Source organism: Equus asinus, chromosome 16 (assembly GCF_041296235.1).
Source record: "Equus asinus isolate D_3611 breed Donkey chromosome 16, EquAss-T2T_v2, whole genome shotgun sequence".
Taxonomy (NCBI): domain Eukaryota; kingdom Metazoa; phylum Chordata; class Mammalia; order Perissodactyla; family Equidae; genus Equus; species Equus asinus.
In genome coordinates, this window is record NC_091805.1 from 27,801,648 (window position 1) to 27,823,867 (window position 22,220).

General features: G+C 40.8%; 1 protein-coding gene across 1 annotated transcript in view; it reads left to right on the forward strand.

The window, feature by feature from the left end:
• Positions 1-2,721: 2,721 nt before the first annotated feature.
• The window catches only part of EPHX4 (epoxide hydrolase 4), a 32,052-nt gene continuing 12,553 nt past the window's right edge, over positions 2,722-22,220 (forward strand). The window contains exons 1-5 of the mRNA XM_014865233.3: positions 2,722-3,072; positions 5,306-5,391; positions 13,094-13,251; positions 14,700-14,828; positions 18,954-19,057. Of these exons, the coding sequence (XP_014720719.1) occupies positions 2,842-3,072; positions 5,306-5,391; positions 13,094-13,251; positions 14,700-14,828; positions 18,954-19,057 (708 nt within the window). The 5' untranslated portion in view covers positions 2,722-2,841. The remainder of the gene's footprint in view (positions 3,073-5,305; positions 5,392-13,093; positions 13,252-14,699; positions 14,829-18,953; positions 19,058-22,220) is intronic.

Sequence of the window (22,220 nt, forward strand, 5' to 3'; positions counted from 1 at the left end):
GTTATGGGCTTTTCCAGCGGCCAGGGGTGGGATCACTTATATTTGTCGCTCCGTTGCTGTCGGCACCCACAAAATCTCACTTGTCCTCTATGGGTTGCAGGAGAGCTATTGGCATCTTCTACAGTCTGTGGTTAGTACACCTAGCTATGCTGCTTTTGCCCTGGGGTCTTCCAGCCTTGTGGCTGGTGGCTGGGTGCCTTCTACTGGTGCTGTGCAGAGGCTTTCCCTAAGGCTGCTGTGAGCCTGTAGGGTTTCCCCCTAGGCTACTAAGCTGGGTCTCTGGAACTCTCTCCAGCCCCAATCCTCTCTGAGATCTCCGGCAATCCCTAGCCTCACGGGGTGGGCAACGGCAGCTGGGGGTCGCCCCTCCCTCTGGGATTCTCTCCGGGCCTCTCCCGGAGCCGTGAATGTTCAGTGTGGCCCCTCTGCTAACGGCAGACAGAGAGTTTTGTCTGCTGCCCGGGCGGAGCTCCGGCGCTTCCCCTCCGGGTCGCAGAACCCGCCTTTGAAAGTTCCCCCGCCCTGGTCCTCTCCGAGATCTCTGGCAATCCCTAGCCCCACGGGGCGGGCAACGGCAGCTGGTGGTCGCCCCGCCCTCAGGGCTTCTCTCCGGGCCTCTGCCGGGAGCCCTGAATGCTGGGCGTGGCCCCTCTGCTAATGGCAGACAGAGAGTTTTGTCTGCTGCCCGGGCGGAGCTCTGGCCCTTCCCCTCCGGGTCGCAGAACCAGCCTTTGAAAGTTCCCCCGGCCCCGGTCCTCTCCGAGATCTCCGGCAATCCCTAGTCCCACGGGGCGGGCAACGGCAGCTGGGAGATCTCCGTGCCCTCCGTGTCTCTCTCTGGGACCCTCCGGGCGCCCCGAGCACCAGGCTGGGTCTCCCCGCCAATGGCGGGGAGAGACTCTCCCCGCGGGCTCAGGTGTGCAACTCCAAAGTTTCCCTCTGCGTTTAGGAGTAATTTCAGAAGGTTTAGGTAGGGTTCTGGTCACCTGTTTCCACCGTCGCTCCTCTGTTGTGTTCTCGCTCCTGCCCTAGATGTGTGTGGATCCTCTGGGGGCGTCCGTTGGAAGAAAGCCGCTTGCGGGTACTAGGCTGCCCGTCGGGGTCGGAGAGTTTTCACCTATTTCCACATCCTCCCGGAGGAAAGTCCATCTGCCTTCCGATGTGTAGTCGCGTGGGTGTCTCAGACGTCCTGAGATGCTGTCTGGATATCCTTTGTCAAGCGATAAGTGTCCAAATAATTGTAGACTCGAAGGGCGAGAGACAAAGAGGACTACTCACGGCGCCATCTTGGCTCTTCTCTCCAAAGATTTCTAACGTACAAGACCAAATGTACCAATCCACAAAAGTGATAAATTGGATGGCATCAAAAGTAAGAAAGTCTGCTCTTTTAAAGTCTCTTTTATAAGAATGAAAAGAAAAGACAGACTGGGAAAATATTTGCAAATCATATGATGCATGGTATAAGATTTGCATCCAATATATAAAGAACTCTCAAACTCAATAGTAAGAAAACAAGCAATCCAATATTTTTAAAATGAATAAAAGATTTGGACAGATACTTTGTCAGAGAAGAATATATTTGAGCAGCAGACAAATACATAAAGTTATCCAACATTATTAGTTATTAGGGAAATGCAAATTAAAATTTCAATGAGATACCATTACACACCTCTTAGAATGGCTAAAATTAAAAAGTCTTTTTTGACAATACCAAGTGCTTGCAAGAAGATGACCTAACCATACCTCTCACACGTTGCTGATGTGAATTTAAAATTGTACAGATGCTTTGGAAACAAGTTTGGCAGTTTCTCATAAGGTGAAATGCACACTTCCCACCTGACCCAGCAATTCCACTTCTAAGTATTTACTCAAATGAAACGAAAACTTACGTTTACACAAAAAACTCTACATGAGTGGCTTTATTCATAATCTCAAAAACTGGAAAATACTCAAAAGTCCCTTAACTGGAGAATGGATAAACAATTACGGGTACATCCATTCAATCAAACACTAATAAGCAAGAAAAAAGAAACAATATATGTAACAGCATAGTTGAATCTCAGATGCCTTACCCTATAGGAAAAAAGCCAGAAACAAAAGGGTACATACTACATGATTCCATTTATACAATATTTTTGTAAAGGAAAAACTTAAGAGACAGAAAACAGACCAGGGGTTTCCAAAGACTTTACGACCAGAGAGGCCTAGCTGGGCTGAAAACCATTCTGAAGCTAGTTGCAGAATATCTACACCTTAACAAGATTGTCAGGGATGAATAAAGTAATAATGTCTGCCATGTACTATGGAAATCGTTGACTTTCCCCCTCCACGCACCCCGTAATTCTATGATCCAGAAAAAGGCCTGATGAAATGCCAGCAGTTAACGGCAATGGGAGGATTTGAACAGTGGTTAAAATAAGAGGGGCGCTTCCTTCCAGAGTACCTAGGGCGGTTTGGGAAAGTCACCTTCATTTTCCCCGCAGTTTAGCAATTTTGAAAGGGGGTTTCTCTCTCTGCGGAGGAAGGCTGGGTCTCCACCCTTGCCCCGTCCTGGGCGGCCCCGGCGGCGGGGGGTCGCCGTGCAGCGCTCCGGGACAGGGCGCAGCGGCCCCCGAGCGCGCCCTGGGCGCAGCAGCCCGCCGCGGGGACACGGGACGCGGGACGCAGGCCGGGCGCGGCCGCCCGGGGGCCCGCAGGGAGGCGCGCGCGGAGCCGGCGGCGGCGGCCGGGCTGGCGGGCGGGCCTGACGCGCCGCCCCGCTCGCAGCCTCGCTCCGCAGCCCGAGCGCCGCCGCCGCCGCCGCCGCCCGCGCCTCCGAAGGGCCGCCGGCCCCGCCGCCCGATGGCGAGGCTGCGGGACTGCCTGCCCCGCCTGCTGGTCACGGTCCGGTCCCTGCTCTTCTGGTGCCTGGTCTACTGCTACTGCGGGCTCTGCGCCTCCATCTACCTGCTCAAACTTTTGTGGAGCATCGGCAAGGGACCGGCGCAGACCTTCCGGCGGGTCGCCCGGGAACACCCTCCCGCGTGCCTGAGCGACGCCTCGTTGGGTACCCACTGCTACGTGCGGATCAAGGTGCAGGCCGGCGCGGGCCCCGCGGTTTCGGGAGGGAGCGTGCCGGCCGTGGGAGCAGACAGCGCCGGGCTGCGCCCTCCCTGACTCCCGGCCCGGCGTCCCCGAGGGCTCCCGGGGCTCGCAGGGCGCGCGGGGGGACCGGGAGATGCCGAGGGGAGGCACGAGGCGCGAGGTGGGGCGGGGGAGGGCTCGGGACTGTGTGTGTCTTTACGTTCCCTGTTTGTCTTATGTGAGTGTGAGTGAGTGTGTGTGTGTGTGTGTGTGTGTGTGTGAGAGAGAGAGAGAGAATAGGTTATGTGGAGTTTCTCTAATCAGGGTCCTGTGATGTTACTGTCCCCTTGTCCTCCACCACAACCACCCAGAATAATCCTGCTCCCTTTCCTAATGGAAGGGGAAGCTGCTTTCCGGTCACCTTTTTGCCCTTTAGAGCTCAGATAACCTGTAGAGAATTATTTCTACTGGGGCCCTGCTGTCCCGGGAGGCTGTCCTTGCCCAAATTTTAGAGATGGAAAGAGTAAATACAGTCATTGGAAATCAGGAGTTTATTCAGATCAACAGAATAGAGCATTCACAGATGACCTAAGCAGCATGAAACAATCAATAAATGGTGTATGTTTGTGGGGAAGTCAGAGACCAAAGCCTTGAAATAAAAAGTAAATGTCAACCGTGCATGCAGACCCGGTGCTTGTCCCGGGCCTCATCACAGCCCACGGATATTCTATTTCCTGAGGCTCCAGGTGGTGACAGGAAATGGTCCCTTGTGATGCTCTCCAGTCTGACTCACAGGCCTTTCAAAACTAGCCTCACACGAGGGGTTATTTATGTCGCCAAGTCCCGGGTTCCTGTGAGGAGCTAGATTGCCCAGCAGCAGCTGGACTTCAGAAGACCAAGGACTATGTCCTTCTTACCCTCATTCAGCCTGGGGTTGAAATGAGAATTAAATGAGTTAATATTTGTAAAAACAAAGCAAAACAAAACAAAAAACTTAGAACACTGCCTGGCACATAGTTAAGTGCAATAAGGTGTTTGTTCACTAAATCCGGTCAGGTGCCCACAGCATCTCATCTCCCAAGACTCACTACCAGTGAAAGAAGCTATGGCACTTCTAGGAAGGCATTCTGTAATTGAGGGCAAAGTCGGATTTATCTTCATCCAACCTGAGGAGGAAAAGCAGTGTAAGAATCATCGGGAATTCATTTCTTCTGACTCTGGCCAGCTGAAGAGTTTCCCCAGAGACACAGAACCAAGGATTGGAAAGAACCTTGTCCTGGGAGCTAGGACAAGATGGTGGCTCAAGTCACAGCCCTGCCCTCAACCACTTTTATGACCCTTGTTAACATCTTTAAGCCCCAGTTTCTAAATCTGCAAAAGTAATGGGGTTGAATCAGATGACTTTTAAGATTTTTTTCACATCTGAAAACCCAGTTGCTTGGGTTACCTGATATAAAACCCAGTCTTTGTGCTCAGCTTTTTGTTCTTGTTTTTTTTCCCTCACTTCTTTCTGAGGTTTTGTTTTTCCTTCTTGCCTTTTTCTCCACTTTGCTCTCTTCAGTTAGCTTTGTGCTTGCGGTATTCCTGTCTCATTTCCGTGCTTTTTTATTTTCCCCAGGCAGTTTTGGCCCCCACATGCAGAGTGAAGCCTTGCGCACTCAGAGCATTCTGCTGTTAGGAATACACTGACGTGACAGGAGAAGCAGGCAGCAAGGGGAACTGTACATACAACTCTCAACTTAAAATAATAATGTGGGAAGGAGGGAACTAAAAATAAGGAAAGGAGGTGTGAATTATATAACTGATGGCACAGCTCTTGGCGGGCAAGCTGAGAAAAGTACATGACTAGGAGGTAAACATGGCAGGAATACAAATTCAGATCAGAATTACTTCCGTGTCCTGCAGAATTTGAATGAGATGAAATGTGACACATCAGCAAGATGAAAGTCACAAATTGTGACGTTGTTTCAGAAGCTCATAATATATAAATTGACCTTGTAAGTAGAACAAGAAGGGAAGGTACTATAAAGGGAGTATTGACAAAAGTGAATCTGTCAATTTACCCTATTGATAAATCATGGGATTTTTTTCCTTTTTGAAAATTAATAATATTTATTTTGTTTCTTGCTATTAAAAATAATGCAAGTGAGTTTTTTTAATGAAATGGAAATACTTAGGGTACTACTTTAACAGTCAGCATGAAACATCACTAAAATTCCATGCCCTCTGTTTTCTACTGCAGGATTCAGGGTTAAGATTTCATTATGTTGCTGCTGGAGAAAGAGGCAAGCCACTAATGCTGCTGCTTCATGGATTTCCAGAATTCTGGTAAACTTACCAATTAGCTTTTTCTTTTGCATAAAGGACTTTGGCTTATGATAGTGTCATTTGCTTGTAATGACTTCTGATAGACCTTACTCTGTGAATGCTTGCCCAGAGTTATCATTCCTAAATGTCCCTGAATCACAGGAATGGGTTTCCTTCTATTCGAAGGAAACTTGCATGTTACTATCCTAAATTAATTTTTTTGAGAATCAAAGAAGTGTCTTTTAATGTTTCAAATTTCTGAAATAGTCGGTTACGGAACAGTTGTTGTAGTACCTACTGTGGACAAAATACAGCATTGGGCGGGGAAAGGACATGTGAAGGAAATCAAAGGCTTCGAGTGCCTTTTGGTGAGGCTTGGGGTGAGGGGAAAGTGGGGACAGAAGAGGACTCACGGAAACTGAAAAAGAACTCTTTCCTAGACACGTAGCAACAGGCTCATATGCATGCAGGGCAGAGTAAGGAGCTGGATATTTCACATTAGGTAGAAAACCTATAGCCAAAAATACACAGTTGCTAGTTAACTAGGAGAAAATGTTCTGTTCTTCTTCTTTTTTTTTTTTTTAAAGATTGGCACCTGGGCTAACAACTGTTGCCAATCTTTTTTTTTTCCTGCTTTATCTCCCCCAACCCCCGCTGTACACAGTTGTATATCTTAGTTGCATGTCCTTCTAGTTGTGACTGTTCTCCTTTTAACCCCACAGAGCCAAATAAGTACAGATGAAAACAACACACAATTAAACTTTTTAAAAAATGAATGAATATCTTTGTAAAGATGGCACATATCATGGTGGTAAAAAGAAAACCAGATTTTTGGTAGCACGGGGCTATGATCTTGAGACAGTTCATGAACTAAATAGGCCAAGAAATGGATGGGAAAAAAACCCATATTCTCTGAGGTGACTCAAGGATAAAATGGTATCTTTTTTTTTTTTTTTTGAGAAAGATTAGCCTTGAGCTAACATCTGCTGCCAATCCTCCTCTTTTTGCTGAGGAAGACTGGCCCTGAGCTAACATCCGTGCCCATCTTCCTCTACTTTATATGTGGGACGCCTGCGACAGCATGGGTTGATAAACAGTGCGTAGGTCTGCACCTGGGATCTGAACCGGCGAACCCCGGGCAGCCGAATCGGAACATGAGAACTCAACCGCAGAGCCACCAGGCTGGTCCCAAAATGATATCTTTTTAAAGGTCTAGGACAATGCCCTGTCCCCAAATTTCTCCCTTACTATTCTTCTTAATACCTAGAATTCACCATTACATATTCCTTTCCTCCTTTAGAGTTTTAAAGATTTTGTGTCATGCAAAGTCCTGATTTAAAATGCACGTAGCCCTGAAAGAGGAATTACCTTAACACACTTTGCTTAATACTTTATGAGTGAAAGGGACTTTATTCATACATGCATTGAGGATGCTAGTGTACCAGGAAGTATTAGGCATTGAAGAAAAAGAATGGAGGATGGCGAAATCCCATCTACTTCATCATTTTTCCAGAGCAAAAATTCTATGGATGCCTCTTCCCGAGGAGATCTTCCCATCGTGAAGATTTTTCTCCCCTCTGGAATTACCTGCATAAATAAACATAAGTCATTCTCATGTTAAACTTTTATCTGTTCTTCCTTCTGGAGACAACTTAATTAGGTGGTAAATAGCCCAGTGCAATTGAAGTATATGTTAGTGGAGTGCTTGACATGATTGGCTCACAATAAAATGTTAGTCTGAAGCATTAGTCAAATCTGCAGAAAGTGACATGGGCAGTGAATTCTGGCTCAGCCACTTACTTGCTGCAAGACCCTGCATAATCGTCTATATAACTTTGCAGAGTTGTTGTGAGGATAAAGAGTCAAAATGTGTGGAAGGCCTTTCACATGGCCCCAGTGAATACTCAACAAATCTTCATTTTCTTCCTTCATTCCCATTCACTCCGTGTGGAGATCTGTGTGCCAGTGCTAGCATCCTCCAGGCATTTATGAATAAAGTCCCTTCACTCATAACATATTAACTAAAGTGTGTTAAGGCAATAACTCTTTCAGAGCTAGATGCATTTTAAATCAGGCTTTGGATGACACAATATCTTTAAAACTCTAAAGGAGGTGAGGAATATGTAATGCTGAATTCTAGGTGTTAAGAGCAATAGTAAGGGAGAAATGTGGGAACAGGGCCTTATCCTAGACCTTTAAAAAATAACTTCCTGATTCTGGCTGCTGCTGCTGCTGATAGTTAACATTCCCTGAGCATTTGCTATGTGCCGGGTACTCTTCTGAGTGTTGTAGATAGATCTTCCTGTTTAGGCCTCATAGCTGCCCTTCTGGCATTGGCAGCACCAGAAAGTACGGTACCCCTCATTCTTGAACTTCACAGCTGACCTCTGCTGCTTGTCTTCAGGATATAGGAATGATAATGATCTGATAACATACGTGGATTTTTATCCTTCAAATTTGACACCTTATAGAAACATTCAAGAGGGTGTTAAACGTTGACCAACAGGGTCTGGCCCCATGGCCCAGCGGTTTAAGTTCCAGTGCACTCTGCTTCGGCGGCCCAGGGTTCGGATCCTGAGCATGGACATGGCACCGCTCATTAGGCCATGTTGAGGTGGCGTCCCACATGCCACAACTAGAAGGACCCACAACTAAAATATACAACTATGTAGTGGGGGGATTTGGGGAGAAAAAAGCAGGAAAAAAAAGAGAAGATTGGTAACAGTTGTTAGCTCAGGTGCCAATCTTTAAAAAGAAAAAGTTAACCAACAATATAAGAATACCTTACTTTAACATTTTAAATCATCATTCTAAATAAAATTCATGATCTAAATGGGGGGGGCGATATTTAAATTTTTAGTAAGAAAAGATTTAAAGGATATTCTCTTTCTCCACGTCAGGCCAACTCCAATACTTGTCTGTGCCCTTGTTCTTCCTGGAGCCTCACGTGTATACATGAGGGACAGTCTACATGAAGATAAAGTAAACCTGCAACCACTTCAACCACTTGATAATTGTTTTGAGGAGTTCCAGAAAATAGCAGTGATAGCCATTTAATATAGGATAGCAGATGCTCTCTGTCTTATTTTAAGAAATGATACTTTTGCATGTTTTCCACAGTGTTGTCCCATTATTTACTCTTCATCTGAGCCCTTTGGCAAAATAGAAATGCCTGGTGATTCTTCTACATATCCTAGAATCTTCAGTGGACAGGAGCGCCTAGGAGGGGCCCAGCATTGCTCCCTGGACATCAGATCCATTTGCTCCAGCAAAGTCAAGTCTTGAATGTGTCCAAAAAGAATCTGGTGGTTGTGAGGAATGGTTTAGTTTTGAAAATACTCCTAGACATATTTTGATTCAGAAGAGCATAGATTAGCAAATATATGCAGACCAAATCTACCGTTTGTTATTCCAGCAAGAGCCTTGCTATAATTTAAAACAACGAGTCTCTGATAACTCAGTTACTCCAATAGACTATATTGATTTCATTGAACTTTGCTGGCCATTAATCTGAAAGCTACCTGGTGTTCAGGGAAAGTCCTAAAGCAGCTACACAGAGTGGCTGGTAATCAAATACCTCTGTTTGAGTATGTTATACCCTAAACCAAGACCTCTGTGTTGATACTTACTCTATAAACCAATACTTCTGTGTTGCTACTTACTCCATCTTTCCTTCCAATCAAATTGCCACTATCCCCCATTATGGAGTCTAGTCAATTCCATTCAAGTGCTCACTTCAGGAAAAAGTCAATTCAAATCAGAGTTTAGGGCAAAGCTGTTTTGATTAAGCCACTTCAAGTCTCCCTGCTGGGCTTTCCTTTCTCTTTTTCTAAAAGCTCTTTATCTTTCATTTCTCTCTTATTTAAAAGCCAAAAAGACCTTTATGTCTGGCATTTTAAACCAATTTCAATTTACCTTATAAATGCACATATTATTCCTCTATTAATCAAGTTTTGCCGAAATACACATGAAATTATAAGCTTGTTTGTAGATAAAGTAGATCAGAATATTTGATACAGTGAAAACAATAATCATAAATTGGCATTGTGTGTGAAAGGGCTTTTTAAACAGGAAAGCGCTATATATATGTAATGTGCTATCTGCATTTATCATCATTAACTAAGAACAGCTGTTGAGAATGGGTGACATATATTTTGATGTTACACAGAGACAATAAAATTCTGGGTCTTCTTTCTCAAAATCTAAAAGGAACATCAAACAAGATACACATCTATGAGACCTTTAGCTAATTTAGCTAAATTAGCCCAAAATAAGGCTATTTGTCAAAAGATGATTTTTCTCCCACTCTGTCTCTACCTCAATTTGCATCGCTTTTAAAAATATTTTGAGCTGATGCAGGCAATTTCTTTGAGTTGTCTTCACCACCAGCTGTACGGAATGCATTCATCATTACTCAAGCGCTGAGGCAAGTGAGGGCTCTTCATACACACAGCTGAGCACAGAGGCTGATGACTCCGGCTTTTTCTCTGTTGTGAAGGGGAAAAGGATATTCTGCCTCTGAAAGTGACTAGGCTAGTCACTTTCAGATGCAGAAATAGCTGGGAAAGAGGTTGCTTTTTTAGCAGCGTCCTCTGCTATTACCTAAAGCTACCAGAAAAAACCGATGGATGAAAATAGCTACTTTTGTTTATTTATAATATTTTCAGGAGTTACTGGTTTGGTAATATGTTTCATTCCTGTATCAAGGGGGTTGTTTTTGTTTTATTCATATGAATGACACCCCCATCAGTCTATCATTGGGGTGATTTCTTTTTCGGTTGAGACTTAAACTATAAATCAAATAAGCTTTATTTATGACCTCCAGGAAGATTATATTTAAATATTGCTTTGTAATTTATTAAGATAGCAGTTGCCCTATTTCTTAGAAATGTTTAAAGTATTGTGTGGCTACACTCATTGATAACAGCAATAGTTGAATTGATTTGTAAGACAATTTAAATTATTAATAAGATAAAATATGCAGGTATTATGTTTGCATAATCTCGAATACAATTTTAAATGTAAAATGTGGGATTGAACACATTATTTTGAATCAAATTTCTACCTTGAAATCTCTGATTACATGAATTCTAAATGAAGACACAGATACTTAAGATATTAAAGCAGTGCACGTTTTAATAGAAATTGAATATAAATTCCCTAACAAGAATTTGGGGACTTTGGTTGTCAGGCTCGCGTTTTGAGCTGGGACAGAGCTTTCTTGCACAACTGGTACTTCTGGCGCTATCCTGAGTCAGCTCTTTCATTTGTTTGTCGGCTACTTATTTAACAAATCTTTATTGAGCACCTACATGGGCTAGATAATCTGCCAGACAACCCAGGAAGCTTGTAATCAGGTGCAAGCACCAGACAACAACAGATCTTTATAAAGCACATGCCTGGGGCACTGAGGAGTGTACACACAGGTGAGAGAGTAGAGCAGGGGCCCACCCAACCTGCTTGTAAAGGAGGGAGCCTGGAAAGTCTCCTGGAAGAGGAGATGCCCAGTGTGAGGAGGAGTCCAGTGAGGGGTGAAAGTCAGAGACTGTGGGGAGTAGGGGAATGGTGGGGAGCGATGATGTTTCAGATAAAGGAAATTATATGAACAAAGTCATAAAAGCAAAAAACAATATCTGTGTTTGTTCACTACAAGTGGCTTAGTGCTGCAGAGGCAGTGTAGCATCGACTCTCGGTCCACACAACCTGGGTTTGAATCCTGCCTCTGTTGTTTGCTGATTCTGTACACTTTCAGCACATCAATTAACCTCTCTGTGCCTGTTTCTTCATCTGTAAAGTGGGATAATAATAATACCTACTTCATAGTATTGTTTTGAAGATCAACATTACTATATGTCAAGCACTTAGAATTGTGCCTGGCATGTAGTAAGACTGGTATAGATGTTACCTCTTTTTACTCTATTGCGAATGACAGAGAGTGTATAACAAAGTCAGGCTAGAAGATTGGGCAAGTCAAATCTTGGTGGTTTTGTCTGCCAGAATAACAAGCTTGGGCTTCACACGGTGAGTAACAGGGAGTCAAGACAAGATTTTAAGCAGGGAAATGACACGAAAGAGTTTGTGCTTTTGCTCCATCACTCTGGTTTTGTAGAAGATAGAGCTGAGGGGAATGAAATGGACCCGGTTAGACCAATCGATAGCCTGCTGCGTTAATGGAGGCCTGAATTAAGGTAATGATAGCAGCGATGGACGGGAAAAGTGATTAAATAAATATTTAAGAGGTTAAATCTGCAGAACTTTATTGATTGGGTATGAGGGATTATAAAGAGGAAAGAGTTGGGCTTCAGTTACAAAGACAAAAAAATTAATTCAAAATTTTAAGTAAGGCTATGAGAAAGTAATAAAATCATGTGTGTTGATAGATCAATATCTTTAAGGAAATAAACTGCTTCATTTGTTTGCTGCAACCCAGAGACAGGATTAACAAGATTGCTGTGAAAAACACTTTTTATCGACATTTTCAAATGTATCTTAATTGGCAATACTTTTGCAGTTTTACAAATCACAGGTATCCTGGTAGAGATCAGTTTCTGTGTCCATTCGTAATTCCAGATCTGTGTCTGACACCCTTCCTGACAGTCTATCTGTTGATGTAAAGTGGTTGATTTCTTTCTGAGAGCTTATTGCTTTGCCTCACTTCCCCTTGTGGTGCCCCTCTTGTCGTTGGTTTATAACCTCAGATCACTGTTTACTTGCCTATTGCACTCCAAAAATCTTTTCAGACAATAATCTCCCGTTTGTCTTGTGTCAGATAATTTCACACTGTGTTTCCATGAACAGATGTGCATGCAGATGCTTTTTATTTTTAGTGCACATTTTGAGTTCCATAACATAATGAGTCACTTTGAAAAATTCATGTCTTTTTTTTCTCTTTGTTATCCAAAGTGATTTTGTTCATGATGATGAAAAAGCTCATGGATCTCTGTATTTCAATTAATTCTGTGTTTCCGTGATCAGGCACAGGAGGAATACGTGGCCCAGCAGAGGCCTCCAGGACTTGGCTGTAGCACCCTGGCCATACTAATTGGTCACTGCTGGTGCCGTTTTGGTTGTTAAATGTTTTTAATGTCGCACTTGCTTGTACTCATGGTTCAGGATCTTCTCCATGGAAGAATTTTATTTCAGCAAGCAGAGGTTTATCTTAAGCAGTTGTGTTATTGGATTCTTTCAGTGATAATCTTTTTTTAAATCTTCAGACTTTTTCATCCATAAGTAAACTGTTGTTATTACTAAAACCACTGAGCCCTGTTTGACGGTGGAGTGAGGTGGGTAAACTCTACTTTTTAGGGAAATATGTTTTCATCTCATACATTTTTTCAGAGGATCAAACGTTTCTGCAATATGGAAGCATTTGTAGGTACAGATTCCCTGATAGCTGTAAAGCATTATTTAAGAAAAACTTAGAAAATTGATTTCTTAAGTACATATGTAAGTATGTTGGTTTTAGTATCTGATATTTTGTGGTTTCTGTAATTGCTGGACCTTGTTACATCCCATTGCAGCCGGTTAAAAAAATTAAATAATATAATTTTGCTAAAGAACATCAGTACTCCTTTCTCAACAGGTCTCTTCTCTCCTGCTCACACACAGCTATGTAACCTTTCTCAAAATAAGGAGTTGCTTACAGTTTCCAGTTAGAAAATCTGTAATGTTCCTCTTTGTATTAGTTATTGTGGTATTTTTAATTTTTTAAAATGTCCTTCAGGTATTCTTGGCGGCACCAACTACGGGAATTTAAAAGCGAATATCGAGTTGTCGCACTGGATTTGAGAGGCTGTGGAGAAACAGATGCTCCCATTCATCGAGAGAATTATAAATTGGACTGTCTAATTACAGATATAAAGGATATTTTAGACTCTTTAGGTAGGTTAGTTTTGAAAAACAGTATTAATTCTTTTTAAGGGACCAACAGTCAACAAATTATAAATTGATAACCTCATTTCTCAGGACGATGTGTTTTTCATCTACCTGAGCTGTTATCTGGATCCTGTCACCATGGTTTTAGGTATACAGCCCAAAATATTTGTAGAGGGAATTTAAAATAATACATCCAGAATAACATTCAGTCCACCAGCCAAGAATGACTTTCAAAATTTGTTTTTAAAGATAAACCTAATGTATACTATTTATTATTTCAGAATTAAGTAATGAAAATTTGATTATTGTACTCAGAAGATTCATTTCTTCAGAACCCACACCTAAATATTCATTAAAAAATGTTATAAGATGCAGAAGCACTTGCATTATCTTTCTTGTGTTGACCAGCTAATGCCACAATAATATTGTGTAACAAACCACCTCAAACTCAGTGGCATACAGACATAGGCGTTTATTCCTGTCCTCGTGGATCTGCAGGTCAACTGTAGGCTGGACCCCTTGGAGTCTTTGCCTCAGGCTACAGGTCCAGCTGGGGCTGGCTTCTCACTGTGCCTTGGGCTGGAGCCCAAGCTATAGGGGAGAAGCTACCTGAGATAGCAGAAGTGAGAAGAGGGTGAGCCCAGCTGCCAAGCGTATTTCAAGTTTCTGCTTGTGGCCCATTGGTCAAAGCAAATCATATGGCTGAGCCCAAAGTCAAGTCATACACTCACCACGAGACCAAAGCAAATCACAAGGCCAAGTCTAATCTCAATGGGACAGCAAAGTATGCTCCTTCATATGTAAATATTTTTTAACAATAATCTAATCCATTACCCTTTTGCCTAAAACCCAGCTGTTACCGTTGGTATGTCAATGGAGCCAATACAGTGAGAAACTCATGAAATCAAATTAAAGGCCTTTCCTACAATAATCTAATAAGAGCATAGATCAGGCCGATATTCTTAGAGGAGGAAAAATGGATGAGGCCTGGGGGTGTCAATGCAGTGTTATCATTTAGTTTGATTACAATAAAATACACTCAGAGACACTGGTTTCCAGCAGCCATATTTCATTCATATTTTGTGGTAATTCAGTCAGACTTGGCCTAAATTTTTCTTCATGCGATTTTCTAGGCAATAATATAATCTTGCTTATGACCTAATTGTGTCTAGTGTTTACCATGGTTTTCCAAACTCAGGTCCATGAGATTCCTGGGAGAGATTCTGAACCTGTAGGTTTAGAGTGGAGCCTGGGCATCTAAACTTTCTGAAAAGCTACCTAGGTGATTCAGACATACAGGTTTCGGAAACACGAAATTCAATATCTGCACGCAGTGCATAATTAGGGTAAAATAGTGGAAAGATTAGTTTCAGAAGCGTACATATTTTATGTGAGGTAATGATGCACCCACCTGTTCCTTTTCAATGATGTCGACATTTATTTCTCAATTACAGGGTATAGCAAATGTGTTCTTATTGGCCATGACTGGGGGGGCATGATTGCTTGGCTAATTGCCATCTGTTATCCGGAAATGGTAATGAAGCTTATTGTTATTAACTTCCCTCATCCAAATGTATTTACAGGTGAGTTTAAATTTTCTTTGAAATGTCTTTGCTAACACGACAATTCACTATTGTCACTGACACTTTGGATTAAAAACAGCAAAATTTGATTAACATAGTATTTTAAAAATTAAATGACTAAATTATGATATTAGCATATGACAGTGTCAGATACCTTGGCTTTAAATATTCCTGAAGGGTCAAAGAAAGTATAGCTCCATATTTGCTTGCATAATTTTATTTCTTTTTAGAAAACATTTTACTGTGAAGTTGCAGGGGGGAGGGATAAAGGGGAAAATGCAGTAACATTACTTTGACAGGAATAGATCCTGACAGCCTAGAAATAAATTCTCCTCTTACCTAACTGCTTTGACTATCAGGAATGGCAGCATTCTTTAAAGCGGCAATTCTTAAATTTTTGGTCTCAGAACTCCTTTATACTCTTAAAAATTATTAAAGACCCATTGAGCTTTTATTTGGGTTATATCTATAAATATTCACTGTATTGGAAATTAAAAATGAGAAATTAAAAAATATTTATGTATTAATTCATTAAAAAAATAATAAATCCAGTACGTGTTAACATAAATAATATTTTAATGAAAACTAACTGTATCTTCCAAAACGAAATTTTAGTGAGAAGAGTTTCATTGTTTTACATTTTTGCAAACCTGTTTAATTTTTGGCTTAATAGAAGACAGCTGGATTCTCAGATCTGCTTCTGCATTCAATCTGTTGCAATATGTTGTTTGAATTGAAGTATATGAAGAAATTTGGCCTCACACAGATTTGTACTTGGAAAAGGGAGGAGTATTTTAATAGCCTTTTCAAATAAATGTGGATTTTCTTCTTTAATACTACACCAAACTCTAATATTGGTGGTTTCTTAAAGGTTAGTAACAATGTGGAGTCTGACGTCATATTAATGAACTTTTTGTACTCTGTTATGTTAAAATCCATTGGTCTCTCTATCACTTTGAATGGATTTTTTACCCATGCATGATTTTGCATCATCATGCACTGTAAGATATTGGTTCATTGAGTTATGCAGATTTTCCATAAAATGACATGTTTCATTATATGATATCAAAGAATCACATTCATTAGGGGCTGGCCCCGTGGCCGAGTGGTTAAGTTCGCACACTCCGCTGTAGGCGGCCCAGTGTTTCGTTAGTTCGAATCCTGGGCGCGGACATGGAACTGCTCATCAGACCACGCTGAGGCAGCGTCCCACATGCCACAACTAGAAGAACCCACAACGAAGAATACACAACTATGTACCGGGGGGGGCTTTGGGGAGAAAAAGGAAAAAATAAAATCTTTAAAAAAAAAAAAAAAAAAAGAATCACATTCATTAATATCATCCCAGTTTCATCAGAAAAGCCTTTAAGTATTGCAACACTGTCAAGCTCACAGTGGCAGATACAAGTTTCAGGAATTCTTTTTTTTTTAAAGGTATGCTTTTTGGTGAGGAAGATTGGCCCTGAGCTAACATCTGTTGCCGATCTTCCCCTTTTTTTTGTCTCCCCAAAGCCTTAGTACATAGTTGTATTTCCTCGTTGTAAGTCCTTCTAGTTCTTCTATGTGGGATGCCACCACAGCATAGCTTGATGGGTGGTACTAGGTCCGTGCCCAGGATCTGAACCAGTGAACCTTGGGCCACCAAAGCGGAGGGTGTGAACTTAACCACTGCACCAGTGGGCCAGCTGCAAAAATTCTAATTTTCCTTTGAAAGCTTGAATTTTGTCATTGGCAACAAATACTGTTGATTGTTTTCCCTCAAGTGACAGGCTTGCCTTGTTCATTTTCAAGCGATTGTCTGCCAAATACTCAAGTCTAAGTGATAATAGTTCGTTAGTCTTTCTTTCAAGTAAAAATTGTATTCCATAAAAAATGCAGCTATTCAACTTATCAACTCAAACAATTGCAGAAGTGCTTTTCCTCGAGAAAACCAATTGTATTTGGGTTTTCAAAAGAACTGCTTTATATGTACTTTCTGTTTCAACACCGTGTTAAAAAGATGTATATACAAAGGTTGAAATTTATTAAAAATTAATCATTTTTGCTGTTTCATCAAGGATATTCTTAAGTGACACACTTAATTTTATGTATTTATTTGTTTAATACAAATGTGTGGTGGTGAAGAATATAATGATTATTGGTATTGTTTAGTGCCACTGCCTTGATTTGTGCTCAGGCGGCAATGGCTTTGTCTACCATTGCTTTTGTACCATTATGCAAATGTCAACCAAATGAGAAAAGCTAATAATGCCTTAGTATTTTTATGAAATAGTTTTGACCATCTGGATCCCTTAAAAGGGTTTTGGGGATCCCCAGGGATCCACATGGCCTATACTTTGAGAACCTCTGCTTTAAAGGGAACTCTTAAAATCTCAAGAGTGTTTAAAGACCTGTGAATAATGGCTAGGCACGTTTTTATTTGGTTTTGGCAAAAATTATAATTTTGTCCTTTTTTACTATCCTTGTCAAGTTTTCTGAGGTTCAGGTACTGCTACGACACACAAGCAGCTCTCTAGGGAACAAAAAATACAGAATGACATTTCTGTTTCTTCCTCAAAAGTAAACAGGTGAGAGAAAAAGGAACCTGTCTACATAAATATTGCTTATTATAAGCGTAAGAGTTGAACTTTGAGTACATACCCAATTGTCTTCTGTTGAGCTAATACAATGGATGCTTAGGATTTAAATATCAAACTGAGAATCATCATATTGTTTTCAGTTGCATTAGGCAGCAGAAGTCGTGCTACGTGCTTTTTGAATTAATCAGGACCCTAGAGTCAAGGTGCTGTTATATGGACAAACTGTAATTGATCATTTCAGCAGGAAGACACTTTGAACATTTTTGGAATTATTTAATCCATACCAGGTTCAGCCTTGGTCAGGTCAATATGAGGTCTTCGAGTTATATGTCTCTATTTTCCCCTGAATTGTACTGATATCTTTTAATGCAGAGCTGAAGAAATCTTGTTCAATGATGAATTTACAAAATGTATAGCATAACAATGCTCCACTTACCTGAGAATTATAGTTCTAAAAACTGCAATCATGTTAGATATAGTTACAAAATTAGAAATAAGAAAAAGAATTACCTCTGTAGCAAAGAAAATAAAAGTATAGGCACAATACACAACAGGTATGCACATTTAATATGTATGATTACGTCACCTCCCGGTTTAGAGCTTCAGTGTCTTCCCAAAGCACTTAAAATCCTTGTCCTTCTGGCCCTACCTGACTGTGCTTCGGCTTTTCTTTCTGACTCTTCTCATACCATTTCTCCCTCCTCACTCACTACACACTGGCCACACTGGCCTTCTTTCTGTTTCTTGAATGTGCTAAGCCCAGGACCTGCATTCTGTTCCTGAATGCTCTTCCTAGATCTTTGCATGGCTGCCTCTCTCTTATCATTCAGGACTCAGCCCACATGTCACATCCCCAGAGAAGCCTATTCTGACCACCTCTACTATATAATAGTCCCTCTATACCGCCCAACCATCACTCTCAGTCACATTACCTTGTTTTATTTTCTTTATGCTATTGTTGCTATCTAAAATGATCTTTTAAGTCTTCATTACTTATTTATTGTGTAAGTTCCTTGTTAATAGGAACCTTTTCTGTCTTATTCCCTGCTAAATCCCCTCGCACATAGTAGATATTCAAATATTTATTGAATGAATGAATTTTCTAGATACATGAATGAATTTATAGGAAACGCTTGAGTTTCTGTTGAGGCCAAATGAATAAAGTATTCAGATCAGCCTGTAAGGAAAATCTTTGAAACAACAGAAAATTACCTCGCATGTATCCCGAGGAAAAGTGTTAGGTCACTGATAATGACCCTAGAGAAAAGGCAGTGTTGTTTGGGTTTTCTGTTCCTTTCCGAATCAAGACTTCATAAAGTGGAACTTTCTTTTTATTTGAAGTGCTATAAATTTCCAAATACCAGAAATATTCATAATAAAATATAAGAACATGGAAATTGTTCCAAAGAGAAATATACAGAAGCCTTATTTGTGGATTTTTTTTTATTGCATCATTCTAAAGGTGAAATTGCTTAATAATAAGCTCTTTCAATAGTAAGTAATCTATATCCCTTGGATGAGGTCTAACACAACATTTTAATTTCAGAATATATTTTACGACACCCTGCCCAGCTGTTCAAATCCAGCTATTATTACTTCTTCCAAATACCATGGTTCCCAGAATTTATGTTCTCAATAAATGATTTCAAGGTAAGCCAAGCATGGTGATGGGTGTTAACTGGACTTACTGTGGTGATCATTTTGTGATGTATACAAATGTTGAATCATTATGGTGTATGCAGGAAACTAATATAATGTTATATGTCAATTATACCTCAATAAAAATAATGAAGACTGGTGCTCAATAGTATGACAAAATTTAGGAAGTTAAAAATAAAATATAGACTGACGTGCTAAAAAAAAAAAGAACTGGTTCTGCTTATGTTGTTTTGATTTGTTTTAAATAATCATTTATTATTATACATCTGTTACATACTGTGCACTGTATTGGGCATTTCCTCCTACGCAAAGAAAAAGTTAAGTAAAACGAATAATATATTATTATTAATGAAAAACATTTTCTTTTCTTTTATTTTTTTAATAATTTATGTAGATACTCTTTTTTTCCCCAAGCATTTATTTATTTACTTTATTTGTTTGTTTTGTGAGGAAGAGTAGCCCTGAGCTAACAGCTGTTGCCAATCTTCCTCTATTTTATGTGGCATGCCGCCACAGCATGGCTTGATAAGTGGTGCTAGGTCTGCGCCCAGGATCTGAACCTGCAAACCCAGGGCTGCTGAAGTGGAGTGCATGAACTTAACTACTACACCACCAGGCCGGCCCCTGAAAAACGTTTTAAATTAAAGTCCATCCTTAAGAAAGAAAAATAGACAAGTACTAAAACTTAATAAGTACTTCTAAGGACTCATCTGTAGGCTTACTTATTTATACAGACTCTGTTTGTTTATTTGAGTGCCTGGCTGTTCAATTTTTTGTGAGAGTCTGTGTCCCTACAGGCATACCTCTTTTTCGAGAACATCCCGGGGGAGATGGGGGAATATGAATACTAGGTGACAGAGTTTGATAGCAGCGAAAGTGGAAGCCCTTGGTGATAAACAACACCGCCAAAACAACATAAGCATGCAGGTACTGATGTACCATACACCCTGACACCAGAGTCATATGCAGTGTCTATTTCTCAGAAATTTATTGAATGCTTCTTGTATGTTCAACAGAGTGTTAGATATTTAGGGAGGTTAAAAAAGGACATGATATTATTTTACCTGGAAATACTTCTGCGTCTATCTCTAACAGATGAAGACTTTTTCATAACCCCAATGCCATTATCAAACCTAAAAAAAAGGAACAACAATTCACTAATATTGTTTAATACCCACTCAGATTTCTTTAACTGTCTCAACTGTCTTTATACTTCATTTGTTTGAATCAGGAGCCAAACAAGGTCTACATTGTATTTGGTTGTTGTGGCTTTTGAAACCCATAACAGTTCCTTCTTTCTTTGTTTTTTAACACTACTTTTTATTGAAGAAATTTGGCCATTTGTCCTGAGGAATGATCCACGTTTTGGATTTGGTTGACTGCTTCATCATGGTGTTATTTAACTTCTTCTGCTAACCTTTGTTTTTCCTACTGCATAGGTGCTGCTGATCTGGAAGCTCGATTAGATTGAATTTTAATTTGACAAGAATACTTTAAAAGTAGTGCTTTTTTTTTTTTTTAAAGATTGGCACCTGAGCTAACAACTGTTGCCAATCTTTCTTTCTTTCTTTCTTTCTTTCTTTCTTTTTAATTGCTTTTTCTCCCCAAATCCCACCAGCACATAGTTGTATATTCTTGTTGTGGGTCCTTCTAGTTGTGGCATGTGGGATGCCACCTCACCATGGCCTGATGAGCAGTGCCATATCTGCGCCCGGGATCCAAACAGGCAAAACTCTGGGCCACCGAAGCCGAGCCGGGGGAACTTAACCACTCAGCCACAGGGCCGGCCCAAAAGTAGTGCTTTTTAAAACGCGGTATTTCCAAATACATCACATCAGGGAAGCACGTAATGTCTGGTTGTCCCAGATTTAGTAATGCTAACACTGACCAATAAGCTCACGAGTGGTCAGCCTGTCCAAATTTCTCAACAACCTTTACCAAATAATTTCAGCATACCTTGATCATCATGCCTAGGTCCATTATTTTATTAGGGTGTGAAAAATGGTTATTTTCTAATTTTATCATTCATTCTGCTTTTATTAACGGGAATTCTTCTATAAAAAATTTTCCACATCTACTGTTTGGTTTTTATTTTTTCACTTAACAATATGCCCTGGAGATCATGTCATATCAGCATACAGATTGTCACCAACTTTTCTTGGAGTACTAAGAACACATAATATACCATTTTGTGGCTATACCACAGTTTATTCAACCAACCTCCCGCTGATGGACATTTAATTTGTTTCCAGTCTTTTTCTATTACAAATAATGTTGCCATTAATCACCTCCTGCATATGTCATTTCATATTTTTGCAAGTGTATTTTGGGGTTGAGGGATCTGAATCTTAAACAAGAATTCCAATGATTCTGAAGCAGGTGGTTTAGATCCACACTTTGAGAAATGCTGGTATAGAGCAATGTTTTTCAAATTGTGGGTGGGGACCCATTAGTGAGTCATGAAATCAATTCAGTAGCTGCAATTCGAATTTTTAAAAATAAAGTAGAACAGAATTGAATGGAAAATGTCAGAAACACTGTAATAAGGGTAAGGGCTCTAAACTTTTGTTTCAGAAATATATATGTAGGGGCCGGCCTGGTGGCACAGTGGTTAAGTGCGCATGTTCCGCTGTGGCAGCCCGGTGTTCGCCGGTTCGGATCCCGGGTGCGGACATGGCACCACTTGGCACACCATGCTCTGGTAGGCGTCCCACATATAAAGTAGAGGAAGATGGGCACGGATGTTAGCTCAGGGCCAGGCTTACTCAAAAAAAAAAAAAAAGAAAGAAATATATATGTAGGAGTATGAACTGGATCATGATGTAAAATGTGTTTGTTACCCTAGGTTGTGGCCAAAAGACGTTTGAACACCTTTGGGGGAAGTGGATTGGTTGTCAGTAAACAGATAAACTGCTATGAGCTAGAATATTAGGGAAGGCTTGAAGGTAGCGAGAGTACGTGAGCTGAGTCTTGTAGAATGTGAATAGGCACCAAGAAGCCATGATGCTTTTCATAAGGGTGACGTGTGCATGGGGGATTTGAAGGGAGGACTATTAAAATAAAGCCAGAAAAGCAGAAATGTGGAAAATGTGTTTATAAACAATGAGGTCTCCAACCTGGCTGGAGCAGAAACTGGGAATTGTCACTGCATACT